This window comes from Rosa rugosa, chromosome 2 (assembly GCF_958449725.1).
Source record: "Rosa rugosa chromosome 2, drRosRugo1.1, whole genome shotgun sequence".
Lineage (NCBI taxonomy): Eukaryota > Viridiplantae > Streptophyta > Magnoliopsida > Rosales > Rosaceae > Rosa > Rosa rugosa.
Window position 1 is genome coordinate 44,378,059 of NC_084821.1, and position 22,044 is coordinate 44,400,102.

Genomic DNA, 22,044 nt, shown 5'->3' on the forward strand with positions numbered 1-22,044 from the left:
ACACAATTCTCACATTTGAAAGATATTGGTGCATTGTACTTGTAATTCACACAATTTTGATCGATTTGATAACAAGCAGAGATATTAGAAATTTCATAGGACTGCTATTAATTGCAAAAATGAAAAGAAAAAAAAGTAACGTTCAAAACGCTGCTGCACATAATTTACATGCACATGCAGCAGTCTCAAACTCAATAAGGAAACCTCTTTACTAGCTTGAAGAGTAAAACTCATGCGACATACTTGAATGTGTTAGGATTCTCAGGGTCCCTCTCAAGGTAGTCACGGGTGATGAGATCTTCAATGCGCCTCTTGATTGTTTTGATGTCCGGCTTGAACGTGCGCTGCAACTGTTCAAGACACTCAGTGACCAGTTGTTGATGACCCAATATTTTTCGACTCTTCATAATCCTCACCAGTGCAGCGTCAATTGTATACTTGCGCTCTTTGTCGACATCTTCCGTGACCTTCTTCCTTTCATCCTGCAGCGGTGGCAGAGGGATCCTGATTTTCCTCATTGTGTCGGTGAACTTAGAGTTGAACATAAAGGTGTCACTGGGGGAGATTGTCTTTGTGTTAGGCTCTTTGAGAAGGATCTTGTACTTGGCACAAGAAAATGAATGAAGCGTTCTGTGGACATCATCTTTGGGAAGATTTAATTGAGTCAATATCTCTGAAAAGCTCAATTTCTCCGAGGTGTTGAAGAGCAGCAGGAGAGCAGCCTGATAGGTTGACATATACATTTGAATGGGTTTTAGCTCAAAGTTGCCCCTAACATGGCAAGTACCCAATGAATAAATCCATGAAAGCTTCCTGTGTTTCTTTTCTCTGTCATAATATTCTTTATACACTTCAATGCACTTGACCATCTCTTCAGGAAGGTGAAGATCAGATGTTTTATAGCTTGGCCAGTTACCAGTTGTTAGAACAGTGACTGAGAAATCCAACTCAAGCTTTGGAGTACCATCTTTTCGAAGATAGTCTTTGAAACTCTTCTCGCTTTCCTGAGAAATAGTAATATCTGTGACCATTCCCTCCATCTTAGAGGTGAACTGTCCTCCACATTGCTGTTTCAGCTTTGTTAGAAGCATTCTCTCATTGTCAAGCTGGTCAGCACGGTTCTTCTTCTTATCATCATGATTGATCATGAGCAGCCTACGGGCAAGTTTCTTCCTGCAGAATTCGGCGAAAAGATCCTTGTCACTGAAATATGCAAGCACCGTAACAATCTTGTCAAGAGTTTCTTCTATGGCCTCGTCACTCTCACCCATCTGCTTGAGGATACTATCACAGAATGTAGCAAGCAATTCCGCACTCGAGTACCCAGCAACAGATTTATTACAGAATACCTCAAATGCCTCTTTCAAGGCCTTGTGGAAGAGCGAGTGGTTTTGGAAGCAGCTAAGGACATATCCCATGTACTTATCATGTAGCTCAAGTATTTTGCTGATAAATACTAGTCCCGGCTCACCAGCACCACCACCTTGCTTGTTGCCACTTGCAGCTGCTGTTGCCTCTTCGGCCTGTTGGACCAAGGCTGTGCCTTCATTAGTAACATGCTTCTTAAACATAGCAGCAACAGGATCCAACCCTTGGGGTATTTTATTGTAAAGCCTGAACATCCTAGACAAGTCATCCACCCTATCGTCTCGAAGCAAGGTCCGGCATCCAGACTCCTCTTTATCAAGCAGCTGTGGACCTTGAACCACCAACAACTCTTGCTGCACCCTCTCCAACAGCTTTTGCTCGCTGCCCGAATGTAGGTAATGGGAAACTCTCTCCTTCTCCTTCCTCAAGGCCTCCTCCGCCTTCATCATGTACTCGGGACAAGAATCCTCCACAATCCAAATCGAGGCCTTTCGAGAGTAGTAGTCCCCAGTATCATCAACCATGTGTTTTTCGAACTCCTCCTCGTAATTCACCATCTCTCCCATTCCAACCTCCACGAATATATCAACCACGTTCTTCATCAGCGCTCTGTCAATCTGCTCCCCTTCACGTTCCCTCAAAATAAGAGCTATCAGAGAGTCCCTAGCCTTTGCATTCATCTCGTTGTAAACGTGATCCTTAAATCGCTTAAGTCCAGCATCCTTGAGCGGATCCTTGGAGTTTCGGCAGACGTAGTAGCGGTCGAGATACTGAAAGAAGCGCGTGAGCCACCGGACCATGAGTTTGTGATTGGACCATCTTCGGACGAGCTCACGCATCATGAACTCGTCGTGCTTCTCTCTCAGGGAAGGCAACACCGTCGACTCGATGTACTCGACGAAGACCTCGCCGTAATTATTATAGAGCTGTACTGAGTAGTCGTGAGGGGGCTTCTGAACACACATGTTGTAAATCACTGTGTAAAGATCCATGTATTCCTGTGAGCTGAACTGAGGCTCCGGTAGTCCTTCGAGAATTCTCTTCAGCTTGGTGATCCCCATCTGCATATGGCCCCATCCTTCATCAAGCAAGATAATTTTTCTCTCCATTGTTTGGTTAGCAAAACGATGAAAAAGAAAAACCCTGAAATTCAGAGGAAGGGCTTTGGTTGAGAATTCAGATCGTGAAGAACCCTTTATATAGAAAAGGTATTACATTCTCTCTTTTCCTTTTGGAATTAGAACACCGACACCTAGTAGCTTTAGGTTTTCGAGACTATACATCATTGAATCCTAACAGGAGTAGAATTTTTACTTTTTTTTTTTTTTTTTCTGGGCTACCTCACGTCATTAGTAGCACACTCATCTCAGTCAGTATTTGTACCGAGATTCACAATAGTATTCCAACAAAGTTAGACTAATACCTTGCTACAGGTGCACGAACCCGAATTTCCCCCTCAAATCTGCACTACAAATTGTTGAGAGTTGTGACTCGAATCGAATGCTAGACATATAGGTTTCATGCTAGGTTGCTCGACTAAGCTTATCATACTAGGTGATTAATAAGTGTCGAATTAGAAGAATAATTACCAAAGAAATAAGGAAAAGAAGAATAATTACCAAAGAAATAAGGAAAAGAACCAAAAAAAAGAAGTTGGTGTGGGGCTTGGCCCAAAACCAAAGAAGAAGAGAAAGCCCAAAGAATATAGAACAAAAAGGCGAGAGTGTGAGTGAGGCGGTGAGCGACAGCAACAGATACCAGTGACCAAGCATTTGCAGTGAAAAGCAGTCATCGCTCAACTGAGACACTCGGAGATGGCGTGGTCTGCGGCGAGGAGCTTCCACATGCCGACGATCGACATGGGCGCACTGCGCACCGGGGCTCCCTTAGCCGTCGCCGGCGTCGGCTGTGCCTCGGTAGCCGGGTGGCGATCCTTGGTTTCATCGAAGCCCTCTTCCCGTTTCGCTTGCTTAGCAATTTCCACTGACGCTCGTAAGAGTTTGATTACCACTAATTTCATTTTTCTCATTTTTTGTTGTTGTTGTTGTGTTTGGTTATTTGAATTAACTTTGGGTATGAATTTTGAGATTGGTCAGTTTTTGTTTGGCTTGGGTTTTAGGAATCAAGGAGGCTGTGAAAACAGATAAGGCTCCGGCTGCATTGGGACCCTATTCTCAGGCAATCAAAGCTAACAATGTCCTCTATGTGTCTGGTTGTCTTGGTCTGATTCCGGAGGTTTGTTTTCGTGGAATTTTGTTTTGTTGTCATCTGTTGATTCCATCGATGTTTGGAGTGATAGAAAGTATGTGTTGTGTGTTGGAATGCAGACCGGAAAGTTCATCTCGGATGATGTTGAAGGTCAGACGGAGCAGGTATGTTGATATGTTATTGTTATTCAAATTGCCTTGGTTATACTTTGTGCTATAGATGTGGGAATTTGTTTTCTATTTTTACTTCTGTGCACATAGTTGGTGATAGTGTTCTTGATCTTGTTACTTCTTTATGGTGAAGGCTATAATCTTCAAAACCAGTTATCGTAACCTCTTAACCTTGAAGTAAGTGAACATTGGAAGATAACAGCCTGTTTGAGAATCTGGTAGTTGTTGGATCTCTTTAGGAAAGTGGTCTAGGCTGTTGTCAGGCAGCAGTAGTGCAGAACCACACTAGAAAAACTGACCTCTATCAATAAATAAAAAATAAAAAGAAACAAAAGCAATGGGATCGACGTCGATAAATTTGTAGAGAAAAGATACTTGAGAAACTCTATTAGTTGGTTTTCTGGGTAGAAACTGTGTACAAAGTTTCTTAAGTGGGTAATTATATGAGAGGGATATAGCATCCTTAACCCTTGTAGAAAGTTAGAACCAAGCTAAGTTAGTTAGTGGGCACACTTGGTCTCGAAAGATCTCTGCAGAACATTGCTGTGGTAATTGTTACTTCTATAAATTATTTTCTCACAGTGCAAGAAAAGCTTACACTAATGCTTCTCAAACACCTTTCTCCCTAAGAGAAACTACCAGCTTAACCTGTGTTCTGTTTTCTTCGCAATAGAGTTCAGTTGATAGCTGTACAGAGCAGGCTGTTTTTGACAAATTTGTGTTTATAAATTATTGCAGGTTCTCAAGAATATGGGAGAAATACTGAAAGCAAGTGGTGCTGATTATTCGTCTGTGGTTAAAACAACTATTTTGTATGGCCTCTTTGTCCCTTTGCTCAAATCTTGATTTATAAATTAGTATTGCAGAGATAATGAGTTGCTTCTTGTTTTCTTTTTATACAGGTTGGCTGACTTGAAAGACTTCAAGGCAGTCAATGAGATCTATGCTAAATGTGAGTTCTAATCAATTTGATGCTGTACCTATAACTAAATGCTGCATTTGTCGTGTGCAAAATATGCATTTGTCTTGTGGTATTCCATCTTTGAACCGTGCCAAATCTGGATAATCTGAAGTTATCTAGGCGCTCGTGTGATTAGCACTTCTACTTGGATTGAATGGAGTTTGACTTAAGTTCTTGATTTTATAGAGCAAAAGCTTATTCACTACATTTTCATGCACAAAGTCTTTGTTTATGGTTTTTGAATTATGATAACATTAGCTACATCTAATTTATAGTTTAGAACACTTGAAGCATGGCTACCTATTGGACTTTATTGACGCCTATTATTGTTTTTGGTTTTGTTTTGCTCTTTTTCTTTTTCTCGTTACATTGGATGAGATTGCCTTTGACCTAGGCTCATCCTAATCCAATTCCTCCACCATCACTTGTTACTCAAGCTGGCTAACCGTAGGGGCAGACAGCTATTAAAGTAAACCTTTTCTTGAATACACCACCCTTTTATTTTGCCTTTGTGGTTTATGGTTTTATAGTTCATGTTAAACACCTTTGGTAGAACCACTGTACTTGTTCATTCACCCTGGCTATCTTTTTGCTTCGCAGACTTTCCATCACCAGCTCCAGCACGCTCAACATTTCAGGTAGCAGCATTGCCTTTGGATGCCAAGATTGAAATTGAGTGCATTGCAGCACTGTAGCCTCATACTATTCGGCTTGTTAGCAGGAACTTAGATAATAATGTAGGAGGTGGCTTCTTTGAACATGGCCTTTTACTTGTTTATTCCGCCCTCCCTTGCACATTGTTGATTTTGTAACATCATTTCTGTACTTGACAACTAAAAAGCAGGATAGATGATGATTGCTTTGTCTTAAGATCACTTGCAGCGCCTCCCAATTTTTACCAATATGGCTTTCGGCAAAAAATGTTAAATGAATTTGCATTAGATTTAGAGGATTAAGAGGATTAAGAGGATGGATATTCTGTCGCACTGAAACATCTGTGCAATAGAGGATTAAGAGGATGAAATCCAAAGGTGAAGTTACAAAACACACGGTTGTAATAGGGATTGATGGGTTTGAGCAAACCGTGTTGATAGTTATGGGAAATACAGAATCTACCTATTTCACCTTGCAAAACCAATTGCTTAATTACTCGTATGAAAAAACAAGCAAAACTGTGTTTTTAATTGGTGATCCAAGTCCGCCATATATAATAGTTTGGCTTGTCAATTTGCTACCTTATGTTTCAGTATAGTGTAAATTTGCTACTCTAGGTTTTATTCCAATCAATTTGCTACCCTAAGTTTTTAAAATTAGCCAGTAAGACAGAGTAAAATTGTATGAAATAGAGATATACACTAGCAAAGATTAATCAAACAAAGGCATACCAGTCTACCACACGTGTACGCATGCATAAATCGTTCGTAGATAGATCGAAACACATTCTTCAGCATTGATAAAACAGGTTTAGTGTTGAGATCGTCCTGCATATTGAGTCATTTTGTTGAAGGGTAAATTCCTTCTTTAGTACCTGAGGTATGGTCAATTGGACACTTTGGTTTATCCCCTAAAATGAAGCGAATTATCTACACATGCTATGTACTCCAACGCGAAAAGAAATGTTCTTACTCTTCTAATTTTTTACTCTCTGAAACTTGGTCTTTTTTAAGCACAATAAGACCAAGCCGGAGTAACCATGTTTCTCATACAAGTTTTGAGTAACCAAAATTAGCCAAAGTAAGCATATACTCCTTCCTAAACACCAGCAACCATTTTCTACTTCCTTCTAAGTTCTAACCTCTATTCCTTCCTTCTCTATATTTGAAAGCAAACAAAACGAAGAAAAATAAGAAAGGCACAAGCGATATTTTCATAGGATTAGCAGCATGCCTATAGAGAAATAAAAACTGCAGTGCCGAGCTAATGCATTGAATAAATGCGAGAGCTAAACCAAAAATTTCGGGCAAGATACCCCAAAGAATGTTACTCGCAGATGTGAGTCCTCTTAGTCTTTGTATCAGGGCATTGTGAATGAGGTCCAAGATGCAAACAAGTACAGCCACGATGGACAACAGCATGCCATACAATGAGTATTGAGGCTTCCGTGGGGTGGAAACCTGATCGAAAAATGCCGATACAGCCTCAAAGGCGAAACCAGTGGCTGAAAAGATCCAGACTGATGTAGTAACCTACAAAGTAGAAGCCATATATTTCTCACAAGTTAAATCTAAAATTCAAACAAAAACAACTTCATGGCAAGAGATTTAATTATAGTTCTGGGTTTTGACCCCTACCCCTGTCCCATGATGAGGCTGGTTAGCAACAATATTTGCATCAATGCTAAGTGTAAGTAATCCCTGTTCCAAACTAGAATCATAATTGCCCTGCAAATACGAGTGATGAACTGTTAGCCTTCATAAAATTGTGAAGTTCAACTTAAATATAATTAAGTTATATAAAACTGTTTAGTTATGCTTGTGAAATTTGGACATTACCGTTGCCTGGTGTGACTCGTCATAGTTGTTGTAATCATACAAACCAGTGCTATGAAAAGGGGACCTGTTGGGGTTGGGATCTGAACCATAGCTGTCCTCGACAATGTCTATGACAGTTGGACTGGAAGGATGGATCAGAATGGTGCCCTGTCCATCAGAATCACTAGCAGAATGCTCAGATTCTGATGGCATATTAAGATAGAGTAGGCCAACGGTACTACATTCTTGTATCCAGCCGCCATGGCAGAGAGGGCATGTCATTTCGACATCCACAGTGACACTGACCACTTGACGACACTGATAACAGTAATACCTGCTAGGAACATTTGCTTCCTCTGTTGTCTCTGTCTGTTCCTCGTCCTGACTATCTAGATCTAGATTGTCTATTCCTGCACAACAAAACACAAGAATGAACAAAAGTCATTCACAAACAAGTAATTAACAACTCAACAACACCAAGGAGAAAATTACACCCTCCCGTTTATTTACATCTGAGGAAGCTCACCGTTGATAAATTGGTATTTTGCATATATACTCAGCACTGCAACACGGAGTCCGAACTTCTCCTCCTACAATATTCAAACATTCGGAAAACTCTAAGTTCAAAACTTGTAATTGAATCTTCCTTTCTCTTGAGCTCTTGAGAGGTTGATAAAACACGAAACAAGGAATTACGTAATACGTACTGTAATACTGTAATGTACGAGAATCAATGTAATTATGGTTTAGCTAGCTGGAGAACCACCAAAGGGCCTTTTCATTCAATTAATTTCTTGGCTAGCATATAAAAGGATTGTCCAATTAATTTGGACATTTCCAGGGTTAATAATTAATGCATGTCTTCACTAAAAATCATAAATTGAAGAACTAACTTTCAATTAACTACGAATAACAGGAAGGAGCCAAGATTCAAGATGGGGAAATTTCGGAAATCATAGATGAAATTATGATGTCCCATACGAAAGCCAACAATAGAAGATAATTGACCGGCCAACACCTAAATCTTAGTGAAATCTAAGTTTTTTGTTTTTCATTATTATTATTATTATAGTAAAATCAAGTTGAGACCACGCACAAATAATGAAAATTCAAACACCAAGTCTACTGGCTTCTGGCTATAATATTTCAGCTAGTAAAACTTCAAATGATATATCGACATGCATCAAATTGATGAGAGAGAGAGAGAGCCAGAGAGGCGAAACCTTGCTTGGCTTGCGGTTCTTGAGGAGGCCACACAATCTCCTCCATCGTTGGCTTGCCGTCTCCGACGATAGTGGTGGTGGTGGTGGTGGTGGTGCCACTCCGATCAAACTGCTCAAGCCGCTATCCATCGCCGTCTCCCAAGACAAGTCACGTCCCAACTCTCAATTCTCTGTTACTAAATCCGATCGATGGTGTCCCTCTTTAGCTCCACTTATATCACACTGATGAAAAGGAAATTATGATGGGATTGCGTGGATTGGGACCTCTCACTTTTGTAGACATCAACAAAGGGGAAATTATTAATCAAGTCAGGAATTATTACAGCTTTTGGTTCTTTACAAGGTTTCAGGTCATTGTCTGTCTAATACAAGTGGAAGGGAATTTTCCCATATTTCTCTTATTTTTTTGTACTTGTTTTTGTTTCTTATGGTCAGCCAATCAAATCGAACAGTTTAACAAAAGGGAGGGAACTTTAGTGGAGTGGGGGACTCAGAATTTCATATAAGGGGGCACATAATTTTTTTTTTTCACCATCAATACTCAAAGAAATTTGACCGGGTAAAGAAAAAAAGGGGGAATTAAGTGAAAATGCTTTACATAGTTATGATGTTTTCACTATCTAACATTTTCTTTTATACTTTGGAGGGCCAAATAAAGCAAATATGGGTATAATGAATCTTATCTATGAGGGCTTAGATATAATAAAACATTAGAACTTAATCATTTTGCTATATATAACACCAAGTATATCTATGGTAAATTGCAATATATGGTAAATTACAGTTTTGGATGCCTTAACGATCATCAAATTGGCTGAAAATTTGCAGAAGTGATCTATACGTTAGGACCTAAAAACTGAACGGTTAAGATGTGAATGTGTGATCGAAAAGTGGGTCAAATATGGAAATCTATTCCTTAGCCAAGGAACGGACGTCCGTTCCTAAGACGGACTGTATATATGAATATATATATATATATATATATATATATATATATATATATGTATATATATCTCTTTTAATAGTATAGTGTATCAATTTTTTTTTTTAGACAAGTGGGAATAGGACTAACTCAACGTCATACCCTGAAATTTTATTGATAAATAAAAAGGTATTACAAAAGAGCTAGCGGACCAAACCAAACCAAGCCCTAGGGAAAGAAAAAAAAAGCAGGGGACTAGGCCAAGACCGCTTCCAATACAAAAAAAGTAGTAAGTAAAACAAGAAGAGCAGCCAATACAAAGTGGAACTCAGGCCTCGTTTGGTTCGCAGAATTGAGGACTCAGGAAATCAAATGGTCTTTCCTGAATATTTTCCCTGCTTTACCAAACAGTGGAAAGGAAACCTGACAAGAACTTTAGTTTCCCTTCCCCATGAGAAAGACAAGGAAATTGATTTCCCTTCCGTAAACCAAACGAGACCTTAAAGTAAGAGCCCAAACAAAGTAATACCCAGAAAAACGATAGCTAGTACGTGTCGATATGTCATGACCAAACTGTGAAATAATAAAGGACGGGAGGGCAATCCACCATACAACATATCAATTATTTAATTCATAGATGCTTTGTTACTGATGATCTTTTGTATATGCATGCATGGTTAAGTCGAAAGCGGACAAGTGATTAACCAAATTGGTTAATCGAACACACAGTTTATAACTATAGTGCTTCATCCGTTATGTGAGGATATGAATTTGGTCTTGGGGATATATCAAAACAATTGATTATTTCAAAGATAGTATGGAGAACAGTTTTACTTTGGCCTGCAACTAGGGCTGTCAATTCCGACACAACCCAATAACACGACTTGAAACCCGCACGAAATAAAGCGAGTTGAACCCGCACGATTAAAAAGCGGGTCGGCCGTGGGTCAACCCGCCATGACCCATTTAATAAATGGGTCGGCCACGGGTCAACCCGCCAACGTGAAGTGAACCCGTATAACCCGATTATGCTATACTTCTTATTGAAATTTTGGACGTTGGGAGAATTTGATCATAGGATTAGCCAATTTGAAATATTTTTGCTTTATAATTATTGGATTTAATTATTTATGAATTATATTTAATTATCTATATTCTTCGTCTTGTGGAGTTTTTAGTGAATTTAATCAATTTATGCATTTTTTAGTTAAATGGATCGCATTGTTGACCTTTAAATTTGTCATTTTGTCTAACACGACACGACCTATTTATTAAATAGGTTAAGCGGGTTGGAAACGGGTAACCCATTCAATAAATAGGTTGGGTTTGATTTTAAATTTTTGACACGATTATTAAATGGGTTGAGTTTAGATTTGGATTTGTCTCTTGCGACACGACAAATACCCTGACCCGACACGAACCCAACCCGACACAACCCATTGACAGCCTTACCTGCAACTCCGAGGTATTTTTTTATATTGATTTTTTGTTTTTTTTTTTATCTTTTGATCTGACCCCCTTATTTTGTATTGATTGAACTGTATGAATCAAAATAAAGATTTATGCAACTCATCTAATATATATATATATATATATATATATATATATATATATATATATATATATATATATTCGCTACGAATACGAAAAACAAAACAATTTTGAAATGGCTTCATTACTGAGTGAAAAAGAGAATTTTAAAAAACAATATAGATATGATCGGTTAGCATATAAATCTATTAATTATGAAGATACAAAATACTCTTCAATTTACTAATCGTCATTACACGTAAAAAATAACCAAGAAGTTTTTTCGAATAGGTTCCGGTGGTATCTTTTTGTTTTTTAGTGGTATTTTCTTTTCTGGTTTAGTTCTTTAGTTTAGTCTAATAATTCCCTACTCTTTTGAGCTAGGATGTTGGGGTCTTGGTATGGTAGTTGTGTCTTGTCATTCCCAAGGATTCAATTGACTCTTAGTACTTTTTTGTGGTCAAAGTAATGGGGAAAAGCTCATGCACATAGTCTGGAGGTTTTGGGTCATGGTGTTGAAGGGAGTATTTTTCTTCTTGAGGTTGGCTGGGAGGATGTACTTTGACTCCTGGGTCAATGTGGATGAAGTGTCATTGATATGGCGTTATTTTCGGGGCTTAAGTGTTTTAGTCTCGATGTTTTCTTGTTGTCAATGTGGTTGTGACTTGCTTTTGCACATGGTCTGGTTGGTTTGGGACACGGTGTTGATGAAGGGGAAGTGGCTGTTTGTAATGTTTGCTACAAGAATTTTCGTGACTCTCGAAATTGGTCTTATTTTGTAGCCCGAGTTGAGGGGCGATTAGTTTGGTTAGGGGTTAGGCCCGCTTAGCTCATGGATGTCATTGTGGATGACGGACCAGCAATTAAAGGTTGTTCTTAAGAAGGAGAGCGGGGAACTCTTTGTCCACCACCAGTCATTCTCGTCTTATGTAATCTTGTTATTTTGGAATAAAAGATTTTTTCATTCTCAAAAAATTAATTGGAAAACAATTAAAGCTTATTCTATCAAATAGATGTACATTAATACTTATGTACTACATAAACCTATGAAGATCCCTAATTTAATTTTCTTGATAAGAGATGAAAGTAAAAGGAAATGAAGGGAAAAATAGAGGAGTGGATTGGGGTTACCAACATATCAGCTTATGCACATATAAGTTGATTTTCCTGATGTACACAGTTCCGGCAGTTGCCAAGGCCCCACCGACGAGTCTTCCGACAATCTGGCCCTGCGGTTCAGTGGGAAAGATGGTGAAGCTGTTGGGGATCGAACTGGACGTTGTCGTTTGGGTAAGGAATGTGGCGGAGATCGAGAGGACGTTGGCAACAGTTTCGAGGCCAATGAAAGTGACGAGGAAGGTGGCGATGTAGAACCAGGTGGAAGGAGGAGATGTAGAAGACCTCTGCCAACTGCAGCTCGCATTGCAGACTGAAGCCGACGTCGGCGTCGTAGTGGGGCGAGAGAGAGAGAGAGAGAGAACGAACAATGACAGATTTTGTAATTTAATTAATTGTTGACCATACTATAAAATGGTAATTTCGCACTTAAATGGGGTGAATAGGAACACTAATCTATCGATGGGGTAAGTGGGTGTATCTTGAGCCAAATATGAGCATTTGGTCTGGGCCCGATATTGTTATGGAAAATACTTGTATCCAAACTAGTATGTATGTGAGCATCCAAACTCTCTTTTATTTACATACAGTCAACAATCTAAATCCATGATTTAACTATTCAAAAGTTATATCAATTATTAAAGATCATCTTTACGAAAATTCATTGTAAACAAAAATCATTTACTCACTGCATCAAACAAATGAACAGCTACAGTGAAAGTTAACAATTTCATGACAATTGTACATTGGTTTGATGCAATCGAATGAGTAAACGAATTTTGTTTACTATAAATTTTTGTAGAGTTGATCGTTAATGATTGATGTAACTTTTGAACGGGTAAATCATAGATTCATCAGACTGTCGACTGTATGTAAATAAGAGAGTTTGAATACTCACATACATATTGATTGGGATGCAAGTATTTTTCATAAAAATGCAAATGACTAAAATGAATTAAGCAAATGTCTAAATGTACCCAACAGTAAAAAATAATCATCAAATTTCTACTTTTATCCCCATAATTGTAACAGCAATGGGAACCAACTCTCCATCAAATTTCTCCGACCTTCAATATTTATCTCTCCTCAATTTTCCCGCCCTTTCACTCGAGAAGTAAAATGATGCAAACCATTTTTGTGTAAATGATGATTTGTCAAATATTTGTTATTTAATTTTGGATTAAATATTGTTTACTCTCTATACTTCTTGTATCTCGACATTTTAGTTCCTCACTTTTTAATTTCAACCATATACTCCTCGGACTCTCAAATCTCACGCAATAGGTCATTGTCATTAACTCTCCGCAAAATCTCAATTAAATCGCTGATGTGACATCCCTTTTACTCCAAAATATCTATTATACCCTCACTTATTTTTATTTATTTTTTAATTTATTTTTTCTTCTCTTTTGTTTTCTATTTTTTCTTTTTTCTTTTTATCTCTTCTTCTTCCACCATGTCCCTGCACTTTGGCTTTCTCTTCCTCTTCCTCTTTAACTTCATCTCTATTTTATATTTCTCGCAGTTGAGGCAAAAGAGGTACTAGATAGTGTTACTCCCAATGTGGACGGTCTACAAATTTCTAGTAGGAATACAGATGCTTTAGTACCTCTAGTTAAAAGACCTGCAGATGTTTGTCAATCAAGTATCAAGGGATCCTGGGCTATTGCTTTCTCTCTCCTCTTTAACGGAAGATTTACCTCTTCTTCATGCCGTCCTAGTCACCACTGCTCCCTCATCGCCGGTCAACATTCCAAACCCATACATCCCACCAGTGTCAGTACTCTCTCTCTGCTCCCAATTCAAATCGTCTCCAGTTCAATTCTGAAACGATGCCATCTCAGAGAAGAACGCTCCTCAAGGTCATCATCCTCGGCGACAACGGTTCTAACTGTCTTTATCCCTTTCTATTTACTTACTCTATTTTTGTGTTCTAGGGTTTCGCATTTCAAAATTGGGTGGATCTTTGTTGAGAGAGAAGAGGTTGAACGGGAGAGACAGGAGGTTGAAGCAGTGCAAGTGGTTGAAGTAGAGAGAGACAAGGTGCAAGGGCAGAGAGAGGAGGTTGGAGACGACGGAAATGAGGTCGGAGGTGTGGTAGAGGAGATGCAACTGGACAGAGAGGAGGAGGTCAAATAGGAGGGAGAGCAAGTCGAATTAGAGAGGGAGGATGTCAAATTAGATAGAGAAGAGATCAGAGAGGAGGAAGAGAAGGCATGGAGGAAGAAGAAGAGGTAAAAAGAAAAAAGAAAAAAAAAGGAGAAAAAAATAAATTAAAAAAAGAAAAAGTAAGTGAAGATAAAGTAGACATTTTGGCGTGGAAGAGATGGCACGTCAGCGATTTAACTAGGATTTTGACGGATAGTTAACGGCAATGACCTATTGTGTGAGATATGAGAGTCCGAGAAGTATTTGATTGAAATTATAAAGTGAGAGATTGAAATATCGAGACACATGAAGTATAATGAGTAAACAGTATCTAGTCCATTAAATTTTGAAGGGACAAAAAAAGCCAAAAAGAACAAATGTCGGGATTCCAAAATAGAATCAGAATGAGAATCCAAATAGTATCAGCGTACACGAATTTCGGTATACATGCGCTGTAGCCTGTAGGCAATGATAGTATAAACTATAAAGTTGCTGGCCAATTAAAATGGACCCATCTCTTTCTTTAATTAATGTGGCAAAGTCTCAATTTGCTTGCTTCGATCTCCTTCTACCTCCGACTAGCTTCCACAGCAGCTAGGCTAGAAACCCAGAAGACCTTGTAAGATCAAAAGTGGACTCATCACAAGTTATCCTAGAGTAACTAGGAAACCATCAAATACATTAAATCGTATACAACATGGATTTGGAAAAGAATCAACCTAGATATCTAATGTGATAGTGTATTTATCATTGGATTAGGAATCCATTATTTGGACTACAAGAAAGTCCTAAACTGTGATGCATTAGGATTCTTAGATACAATACTTGATCCTTAAGGAAAACCTTTATGGGAGGATTCTTAGGACTAGTACTTGTATAAATAAGAGGTTAGGGTCCCTGTTATCACCACCGGTTTATAAGCATTGTGTTCTGCCCATTCAGAAGCTAAAGTTGGTGAATAGCAGAAGACTTCAACCTCGTCTTCATCCTTGTCTTTGCAGCTGCAGCAATGGCTTCTACTTATGACGTCAATGGTAAGTTTAAAGTCAATAAAGAACATGTAATTGTGTGAGCTTGTTTGTAATCTAGTTTTACAATTGGTATCAGAGCTTAGGCTCACATTGTTCTTCAAAATATTTTAAAACAAAACGTTTTAGGTTTTCAAACAAAAAAAAAAAAAAAAAAAATTTTGCTTTGCAATAAAACGGCCACGTTTTGGCCATCTTCAGAAAACCCTTTTGGCTCAAAAGCAACATGTGCTGATCCGAGGCCCAGACCCGACCCCAAAAACTTACTTCAGAAACTAAAAGAAAGTGACCGTTATTACAACGGTCACATGAAGCAGGGGATGGTTCTGGGTATTCAGAATCGGAGACGCGCGAGATGAATTCATCTTGTAGGGATTCAAGACCCCTGTGTTGCTCGATTAAGATGCCAACAAGAATTTTTTGCTGCCTTCTGTTACTGAATTCATGCTTCCGCGAAAGTTTTTGCAGCAAAATTGGGAAAATTGCAAAGATCAGGTTTTTACAGAAAAATTCAGTTTCGATTCAATTTTGTTTTGTTAATTGATGAGCACAAGAACCCTAGAAGCATTCCCGGCGTGCGCATAGGCTAGAGTAAATGGTGACCGGATGAAATTTAAATTTCTTGGATGTTTTTGTGTTCTTATGAAATCGACATTGTGCTTGCATATCTGTGTTGTTTGTGTTTGTGATTGATATGCATGTTTCAGATAAATTCTTGAGTTTTGTATCTGTATTTTTGGTATAACAATGTATGCAGAAATCTCCCAAAATTCCTTGGCATTGTTAAAATTTTACAGGTACAAAGAGCTTAGTTTCTTATAAAGATCATTGATCCGGATAGAAAAAAGTTTTCAAGCTCGTTTTGGTTTGTGTTTTCTGTAGGTTTGAATGAACATATTGCACAAAGCACTCTTCATTAATTCTTGCAGAAGGCCTTGAGTTAACAAACCTGAAAATTGTATCTTGTGTTTTAAAATTATGCATATAATTTTGCTTCCAAAGAAGTAGTACAGTATGATTTTAGAATGCAGATAGCAATATGCATAACTGTTGTTTTCAAATATGGATACTTAGAATACAAATTTCTGTCTAAAGATGTGATTTGTTTTCTTTGGATAACTTGTTTTCAACAGATATGGCTTATTGATTTGGAACCTTCAGAATATTATGTTTTCTGCTTAAAAGTGTGGCATGATATTAATTTTAGATAAAAGGGCTATTGGTTGAAATATGGTATTGCTTGTGTTTTTGTTTTCTGGTTGCATTGTTTTGGTTTTGATATTGCTTGAAGTTACAGAAAACATAAAACATAATTTTTAAGAACTTTACAGATGGAAAACTCACAAAACTTTATTTTGTTTTTGCTCTTTAGGAATCCCTACTGTGACCTTGAACACCATTCAGCTCCTAACTGGCTATAACTACAAAAAGTGGAGAAACCAAGTAGATTTTTACCTAGCCATGAACCAGAACATGGACCTTTGCTTAACCGAGGATGAACCTGAGATGCTTACTAATGAGAGCACTGATGAAGAGAAGAAACATTATAAGGAGTGGCATAAGGCTAATAAGATGGCCAAGAATGTTATAAGGACTACCATGTCAGACACAGTTAGAGGTAGCATAGAGGAACCTGATCTTGCCATGGATTTTCTGTATGCCATTCATGACATGTATAGGGAGAGTGACAAGGCCGAGGCAGCTAGGCTGGCAAAAGAGTTTAATGACCTTAAGTACACTGGAACTGGAAAAGTGAGAGAGCACATCATGAAGCTTATTGAGATTAATGCTCAGTTAAGAGACCTCAACATGGGGGTCACTGATGATTATGTAGTGCACACTGCACTGCATTCCTTGCCTAATAGTTTTAGCCAACTAAGGACCAGCTACAATGCTCAGAAGGAAAAATGGAGCCTCAAGGAGCTGATTGCCATTTGTGTAGATGAGGAGGACAGAATTAGGAAGGAAAGAGAGCCGAGTACCTCAGTGAACCTTGTTGAGAAGCCTAAGAAGAAATACCAGAACCAGTCTAAGCTCAAGCCTACCAAAACCATCTTTAAAGGATCTACCTCAGGAGCAGCTAAAGCCAACAAACCATTTAGGTTCAAGTGCTATTTCTGTAAGAAAATAGGGCACATGAAGAAAGACTGCACAGGTTTTAAGAATTGGTTGATCAAAAAGGGTAATTTTTCTAACTCACTATTTTCCTTAGAAATTAATTTAGTTAATGTTGAACCAAAAACTTGGTGGATTGATTCAGGAAGCCCCTTACATATTACTAATTCTCTGCAGGGATTCATAAGGAAGAGAGTCCCAAGAAGTGATGAAGTGAACCTGTGTGTAGGCAATGGCATGAGAGTGGCAGTCAAAGCTATTGGAACCTTAAAATTAGATCTTGGTTTAGGAAAGTTGTTAGTTTTGGATAATGTTTATTATGTACCTTCCATCAGAAGGAATTTAATTTCAGTTTCTCTTTTGGTTAAATCTGGATGTAGACTTCTTATTGACAATAATGGAATTATTATTTCTAAAGATTCAGTTCAAATTGGTTCTGGTGTTATATTGAATGATTACCTACAGTTAAATTGTTCACACAGTCAACAAGAAATTTCTCTTGTTGAAAATAATAACACATCGAGTAACACCTTAACTGGTGTCAAAAGAACTAAATGCAATGAAAAGTCTGCATATTTGTGGCATAGAAGACTTGGCCACATATCAAAAGAGAGATTGAAAATTTTGGTTAAAAACAATATCTTGAATGAACTTGACTTTTCTGATTTACAAGATTGTGTTGAATGTTTTAAGGGAAAGATAACTAACTTAAGGAAAAAGACTGCATATAGAAGCCAAGCACTTTTAGAGCTCATACATACTGACATTTGTGGTCCATTTAGAACTCAAACAATCTGTGGAAATGTGTATTTCATAACCTTCATCGATGACTTTTCTAGATATTGTTTTGTTTATCTACTTTCAGAAAAATCTCAAGCACTTAAAGCCTTTCAAATATTTAAGGCTGAAGTAGAAAAACAACTAGAAAAGAAAATCAAAACTGTTAGATCAGATAGAGGTGGTGAATTTTATGGAAAATACACAGAGAGTGGACAACAAAAAGGTCCTTTTGCCTTGTTTCTGCAAGAACAAGGCATTAAGGCTCAATATACCACACCATATAATCCTCAGCAAAATGGTGTGGCTGAGAGAAAGAATAGGACACTTTTGAATATGATCAGGAGCATGATGTGCACCACAGGCCTACCTAGGTTTTTATGGGGTGAGGCCTTAAGGACTGCAAACTATGTTCGCAATAGAACACCCAGTAAAGCTATAGAGAAAACTGCTTTTGAGTTGTGGTGTGGCAGAAAGCCTAGCCTCCACCATTGTCATGTGTGGGGCTGCCCTGCAGAAGCTAGAATCTACAATCCAAACATTAACAAACTTGATCCTAAAACAGTAAGCTGCTATTTTATAGGCTACCCTGAAAAAACTAAGGGTTATAAGCTTTATGCAGCTCAACACTCACCAAGAATTTTTGAAACACATCAAGTCAAATTCTTGGACGAGAAAATTCACAATACAAGTCTTGAGGATTTATCTTCAGAATTTGAAGAAATTGTGGAAAATGAGCATACTGAAAGTATATTGCCTATAATTCATGATACACTAGCAGCCATTAGTGCTCCAGAAACTCAAAATGCACAAGATCAACTTGTTGATCAAGAAATGCAGTTTGCAGATGATCACACTAACACTGCACCCTTACCTGATCAACCACAGCCTGTAGAACCTCAAGATCAGCCTGCAGAACCACAACAAAATCAAAATCCCCAATTAAGAAGGTCTAATAGAGCAAGAAAACCAACTTATGGGGGGGAAGATTCTGACTACATTGTTTATTTGCAAGAACATGAAGTTGTACTTGATCTTGCAGATGACAATGATCCAGTTACTTTCAATCAAGCTATTGAAAGCAGTCAATCAAGTGAGTGGAAACAAGCTATGGAAGCTGAGATTGAGTCCATGAATCACAATGCAGTTTGGGATTTAGTGAAACCTGACCCCAAACAAAAGGCTATAGGCTGCAAGTGGGTATTTAAAACCAAGAGAGATGCAAATGGAAATATTGAGAGACATAAAGCTAGGTTAGTTGCCAAGGGTTTCACACAGAAAGAGGGTATTGATTTTACTGAAACCTTTTCCCCAGTTTCAACCAAAGATTCCTTTAGGATCATTATGGCACTTGTAGCTCAGTTTGATATGGAACTACACCAGATGGATGTCAAGACAGCCTTCTTGAATGGAGAACTCGATGAGGTTATTTACATGAAGCAGCCTGAAGGGTTTATAGAACCAGGTACAGAAGACTTAGTCTGCAAGTTAAGGAAATCCATTTATGGTTTAAAACAGGCCTCTAGACAGTGGTATAAAAAGTTTGACTCTGTGATTTCCTCTTTTGGATTCACTGAGAATTTAGTTGATGAGTGTGTTTATCTCAAAACATCTGGAAACCAATTTATATTTCTAGTACTTTATGTTGATGACATTTTGTTGGCCAGTAGCAATTTAAAGCTACTTAAAGAAACCAAAGCTTTTCTGTCAAAGAATTTTGACATGAAAGATTTAGGAGAGGCATCATATGTACTAGGAATAGAATTTAAGAGAGATAGAGCACAGGGGCTGCTAGGTTTATCCCAGCAAAACTATATTGTCAAAATACTGAAAAGATTTGGCATGGAGACTTGTGCATCAGGAGAGGTTCCAATGTCTAAAAGGAATAAGCTCACTAAGAAATAAAGTTCCAAGAATGAAGTAGAAAAGGTGGACATGGAGTCCAAGCCTTATGCAAGGCTTGTTGGCAGCCTAATGTATGCTCAGGTCTGCACTAGACCTGATTTATCCTTTGCAGTTGGTATTCTTTCCAGGTTTCAGTCTAATCCAGGTCATGAACACTGGGTAGCTGGAAAGAAAGTACTTAGGTACTTGCAGAGGACCAAAAACCACATGCTTGTGTATAGACAAGTTGAAAAATTGAAGCTTGAAGGATACACAGACTCAGACTTTGCAGGAAATTATCCTGATTCCAAGAAATCGACTTGTGGATATGTTTTTATGCTTGCAGGAGGGGCTGTTGCTTGGAAAACCATGAAACAAACCTTAGTGACAACTTCCACAATGCAGGCAGAGTTTATTGCAGTGTATGAAGGAATGTGTGAAGGGCTATGGATTAGAAACTTTTTGATGCAAACTAGAATTCTAAGTCATATAGTTTCTGATGCTCTTGTAATTTATTGTGACAATGAGGCAGCTGTATTCTTCAGTAAAAACAGTAAAAGATCAAATAACTCAAAGCATATTGATCTCAAGTATTACAGTGTGAGAGAGAGAGTCAAGCATGGTGATATTTTAATATTGAGTATAAGCACAGACTCTCAGCTTGCAGATCCCTTCACTAAGGCATTGTCAGTTGCAGCCTTCAAGAAGCATATTGAGAACATTGGTGTTTTGCCTAATTTAGGATGTTGAGTTCAGTGGGAGCCTAATTTAGTTAAGAGCAAATTTTATAAGTTTTGTAATTTTCTGAGTTCTTGTAATTTTGATAGTTGTGATTTTCAGTTTAATCATCATCACAATTTTATGTATTATTGAATTTTTGATTATCAATAAAGTTCTCGAGGTATTTCATTCATTTTGTGTTACTGCAGTTTTTATTTTCTGTAACATTTTATTTTGTGTTCTTGATTTACCTAAATATCAGATGGTCTTGTAACTTCAGTGAACATGTTCCTTCAGTTTAAAGTACAAGCATTAAGACCATCAGTGTTTTCAGTTATGCTTGAGTTTCATTTTGAAACATTCAGTTGGACCATTTAGGTATATGATCTTCTGGTAATACACGATGTTCATATACTGCATCATTTTGTTTGAAATAGCATATGTGGAATGCAGGAGCTTGTGTTAGTGGTCTGGAAGTGCTGCATTTTTGTTAAAATGTATGCTTTTCCTTGCTCTGCATAAGCTACTGTGTCTTGACCATGTTGAATGGATTTTGAGACTTTTCCTTATTCTGGTGCACACTTCAGTTGGTTGTAAACGAGTTGGTGTTATTCAGTTTTGGTTGTCCTTGATAACCAGTGATAGTCCAAGTGGGAGATTGTAAGATCAAAAGTGGACTCATCACAAGTTATCCTAGAGTAACTAGGAAACCATCAAATACATTAAATCGTATACAACATGGATTTGGAAAAGAATCAACCTAGATATCTAATGTGATAGTGTATTTATCATTGGATTAGGAATCCATTATTTGGACTACAAGAAAGTCCTAAACTGTGATGCATTAGGATTCTTAGATACAATACTTGATCCTTAAGGAAAACCTTTATGGGAGGATTCTTAGGACTAGTACTTGTATAAATAAGAGGTTAGGGTCCCTGTTATCACCACCGGTTTACAAGCATTGTGTTCTGCCCATTCAGAAGCTAAAGTTGGTGAATAGCAGACACTACAAGAGAAAATAGCAAAAGCGAGGAATTTCATTGTGACAACCTAAAATTCGTCGCAAAAGCTTGGCAAATACGAGGAAATTTCAGTTGTCGCACATGATCCCATCGGCGACAACCAATTGGTCGCATAAAGTAGGAATTTGCAAGAAATTGACAGTTGTCGCCCATATGACATTATGCGACACCCAATTCCTCGCAAAATATCAATTAAGCGACAATTTCTACCAATTGTCGGTTAATGTTTATGTGACAACTTTAACTTCCTCGCAAAAGATTAATTAGGCGACGACTTCTGTGAATTGTCGCTTAATGTTTATGTGATAACTAGATTTCTGTCACTGAATACTGATTTAGTGACCACTTCTGTGAGTTGTCGGTTAATGATTATGTGAC

The 22,044-nt window shown here is 38.0% G+C and overlaps 3 protein-coding genes across 3 annotated transcripts; 1 reads left to right on the plus strand and 2 right to left on the minus strand.

Annotated features, from left to right (window-relative positions):
- Positions 1 to 230: 230 nt before the first annotated feature.
- Positions 231 to 2,477, minus strand: LOC133732775 (cullin-1-like). The gene has a single exon (XM_062160357.1). It carries the CDS (start codon positions 2,475 to 2,477, stop codon positions 231 to 233), a length of 2,247 nt encoding a protein of 748 aa, XP_062016341.1.
- A 610-nt stretch (positions 2,478 to 3,087) lies between these two features.
- On the plus strand, positions 3,088 to 5,577 carry LOC133731921 (reactive Intermediate Deaminase A, chloroplastic). Its single transcript, XM_062159370.1, has 6 exons — positions 3,088 to 3,360; positions 3,488 to 3,603; positions 3,696 to 3,740; positions 4,485 to 4,558; positions 4,649 to 4,698; positions 5,308 to 5,577. The coding sequence occupies exons 1-6, from the start codon at positions 3,183 to 3,185 to the stop codon at positions 5,400 to 5,402; spliced, it is 558 nt and encodes a 185-aa protein (XP_062015354.1). The 5' UTR covers positions 3,088 to 3,182; the 3' UTR covers positions 5,403 to 5,577.
- Positions 5,578 to 6,316: 739 nt separating this feature from the next.
- Positions 6,317 to 9,048, minus strand: LOC133732777 (uncharacterized). Its single transcript, XM_062160358.1, has 5 exons — positions 8,402 to 9,048; positions 7,705 to 7,768; positions 7,200 to 7,588; positions 6,999 to 7,088; positions 6,317 to 6,893 (listed from the first exon to the last, which is right to left on the minus strand). The coding sequence occupies exons 1-5, from the start codon at positions 8,528 to 8,530 to the stop codon at positions 6,498 to 6,500; spliced, it is 1,068 nt and encodes a 355-aa protein (XP_062016342.1). The 5' UTR covers positions 8,531 to 9,048; the 3' UTR covers positions 6,317 to 6,497.
- Between the last annotated feature and the right edge of the window lie 12,996 nt (positions 9,049 to 22,044).